The 3,373-nt window shown below is 34.2% G+C and overlaps 1 protein-coding gene across 1 annotated transcript; it reads left to right on the top strand.

The window, feature by feature from the left end:
- Nucleotides 1-2,489: 2,489 nt before the first annotated feature.
- LOC108996432 lies at nucleotides 2,490-3,005 on the top strand. Its single transcript, XM_018972328.1, has one exon. The coding sequence runs from the start codon at nucleotides 2,490-2,492 to the stop codon at nucleotides 3,003-3,005; it is 516 nt and encodes a 171-aa protein (XP_018827873.1).
- The last annotated feature ends 368 nt before the right edge of the window (nucleotides 3,006-3,373 follow it).

Genomic DNA, 3,373 nt, shown 5'->3' with positions numbered 1-3,373 from the left:
TTCCTTCTTTCTTTTTGTTGTGTCTTCGGTTTTCCTGTTTCTAGAAGCTTTGGACTGAAAATATTCTCGTATAGATAGTTTAAATTATATGGTCATGACATCCCTTGGAATTACGAAAATGCCATCTAATTTTTTGTCATCGATTTTGCTTCCGTAGAACACCTCAAACCCATTTTTAAGTGTTCTACATTTTGCCATTCCAGTTATAAAACTTTTTGTTATTTGTTTAAATGTACTCCGGCTCAATTTTTTTTTTAAATGATACCTAATGGTATTAAAGTTCTTTTTTTTTAGAGATAGATTTGAGTAAACAATATTGGTGTAATGTTGTTTTTACACTTTAGATATGATTTAGTCTATTTAAAAATAGTTATGGTTTATTTTAAAATATTTTGGGATAATTATATTATCTAGTATTAAACTTTATAGTTTGTTTTTATTAATAAATATGTCAGACTTTTAAATGTTTTAGTCAAGTTAGTAAATCAATATTGATGATTTTAGAAAGTGATGATTTGTAATTCTAGGTTTTGAGGAATTAAATAGGTTATTTTAGAAGCTTAGGATTAAATATCGAAATACGTGATTAATTGGAAATTTATGAAAGTTACGTGATTATTTTATAGGTGACGATTAATTATTATTCAACATTTTTTAGGAAAATTCCGAAAAAGCTAAGAAGTCTAGGTAAGCGGGGTTCCTATGCTAGATTTTGCATTAAAATAAAATAAGCTGAGGTTGACTTTTTGGAAAATATACATATTTGGTTATGAGAAGAAAGTTGAACTACCTCAGTTATTTGTTTTACATTATTCATGAGATTCTGTTTAAAAAGAAAGTATTTTCTATCATGAGTGGTGTAGACATGAGCTTATTTTTGACATTATGTTTTTAAACTTTGAAAAAGAGAACAAATATGAAATTTTGTGTATAAGTTATGTTTTTGCGATCTGATTCTGTTCAGTACTCAGTGTTGATAAGATGTGGCACTTGAAAAACCTTTGGCATGACTTTCTGATTCTGATTCTGATATGGTGATTCTGATTCAGTTTTGATGATATGTGGCCCTGTCACGGGATATAATAGTGACCTCTGGCCCTACCATGGGATATAATAGTGGATTTATGTTCTGCTTGGCTTTCCGCAGGATGCACAACCCTACCACGGGGGTTAAACATAATCTCTGTTCTGATATGATTTTCTGATATGTTATGATAAGATGAAGATGTTCAGTCATGTTGTGCCAAAGGAGTCTTTGAATATGAAAAATCGCTCTGATTTTTTGATAATATGTATTGTTGAGATTTGAATATTGATATTGAAATATTTTATTTCTGCATTCTGAACTCTGTAAAAATGCTCATGTTTACACACTAGTATTTGTCCTCTACTTACTGAGTTGTTGATAACTCACTCCTTATCTCCAATTATTTTTTAGATAATTTTTGAATAGTCCAGCTAAGGATCAAGATTATGGAGCATTGGTGAGATGATTATTTAAGTATAGTGGATTACTTATAGAAGATTTATGAGAAGTGACGGATTTTATTAAGAGATTTTGTAGTATTCTGATGACGTTATATTTTGGAGTCTATAAATATATTGATAAATTGTGAGTTTTAAGTTATAGGGAGTAACTCTTCGATCCCTATGGGAATGGGGCATTACAGAATGTGTCTGTCTGGAGAGACAGTTGGCTTAATTCTGGACCTTTGAAGGACCAGTATCCGATTGGTGGGAGATCCGACATTGAATGTGAAGCATTGTGTGATTAATAACAGTTGGGTTATGGAGCAACTCAAGTAGCTAGTAGGGACAGAGAAAATGGGGGAGATAGTCATGATATTAGCAGTAGAAGGCCAGGTGATGATCAGCTTATTTGGTTAGAAAACTCGGATGGGTCTTTCATGACCAAAGGCGCCAGGTCTTTTTTTCGGATTAGTAATACTAAATGTCAATGGTCAGATTGGATTTGGAATGTGGCTTTACCAAAGAAATTTTGTGTGCTTATGTGGAAGGCCTTAAACTCATGCCTTAGTGTGGATGACCATATAAGGAGACTTGCTATGCCTTCAATCTCGAAATACGAATGCTATCCGGAAGACGCTTTTGAGGATATTAATCATGTGTTATATGGTGGTAATATTGCTAAGGCCATATGGAAATTTAGCTCAAATACTTTGGGTATCCCGTTTGTCCCATTCCGGTCTTGGAAAGCAACTGTTGAGGCTTGGTTTCAAACGGCATCGAAGTCATCTCAGCTAGGTAATCTTAATGGACTTATACCTGTGATCATTACCTGTAATTTATGGAATTGGCAATGTAAAGCTCGGATGGAAGGAAGAAAAGAGAGGTTCAAGCTTTTTGGAGATCGATAAAGTATTGGACTCATTGGGTTGGTATTAAGGTTCAGAAGGATTCTCGGTTAGTGGAAAAGGAACTACAGATCTTGAAATATTTCTATTAATTCAAGAAAGAATGAGACATTAATGGCAGTGAGATGGGAGAAACCGAAGAATGACTGGCTTAAATTGAATGTGGACAGAAGTAGTATTAATAATCCTGGAATTTTGGGTGCTGGAAGAATAGTCAGAAATGAGCTTGGGAAGGTGGTTTTTACATTTGCCGAATCTATTCGAAACGGTAGCAATAATCTTGCGGAAGTTATAACCCTTCGAAGAGGGCTTCAACATTGTAAAAGATTGGGGCTTAATAATATAATTATTGAAATGGACTCTCTTTTGGTTGTTAACTGGGTTCAAAAAGGAAGTTATAGTCTTCAGTACATAAAGAATTTTTGGGAAGACATTATTAATATGTTGGCAGGGATAAATTTTTCTGCTAAGCATATCTATCGCGAAGGAAATAAGGCTGTAGATGTTTTGGCCCGGCTGCGTAGTAATGGGATCTCTCATGAGTGGTCAGGGCAGATAGAAGTTCCTCACCTATTAAGAGGTATACTTAGAATAGATTCGTGTGGACTAGCATACATAAGGAAGTGTTGATGCCTCTAGAGTGGGTACTACATGGTTTATTGGAGTGACGGCATGCGACATTGGTTATGTCATTGCGCTTACTCAAATAGGATTTTTATTTGTCTGGTTAAATCCTTTATAGGCTTGTTTATATTGTTTTGTTCAGTTATAGGCCTGGTTATTGTTTTTGAATTATTTGTACTGGTGTTCTGGTTCTTGGGGGTTACGAGTCTTTCATATTATTTTAAATCCCTAGTACCTTGATTGTTACCATGATATTCCTCTGCCACAAGTGAGGGCTTATTAATAAACTTGGGTGGGGTTCACTATTAGACAGGTGACTACTCACTCTTTAATAAAAGAAAACAAAAAGACTATAAAAACCCTAACAGAGCAAT

The sequence above is a fragment of the Juglans regia genome, chromosome 7, assembly GCF_001411555.2.
Source record: "Juglans regia cultivar Chandler chromosome 7, Walnut 2.0, whole genome shotgun sequence".
In the NCBI taxonomy this organism is placed as follows: domain Eukaryota; kingdom Viridiplantae; phylum Streptophyta; class Magnoliopsida; order Fagales; family Juglandaceae; genus Juglans; species Juglans regia.
The sequence above is the reverse complement of the archived record's forward strand: the minus strand, read 5'-3'. Positions and strand labels throughout refer to the sequence as shown.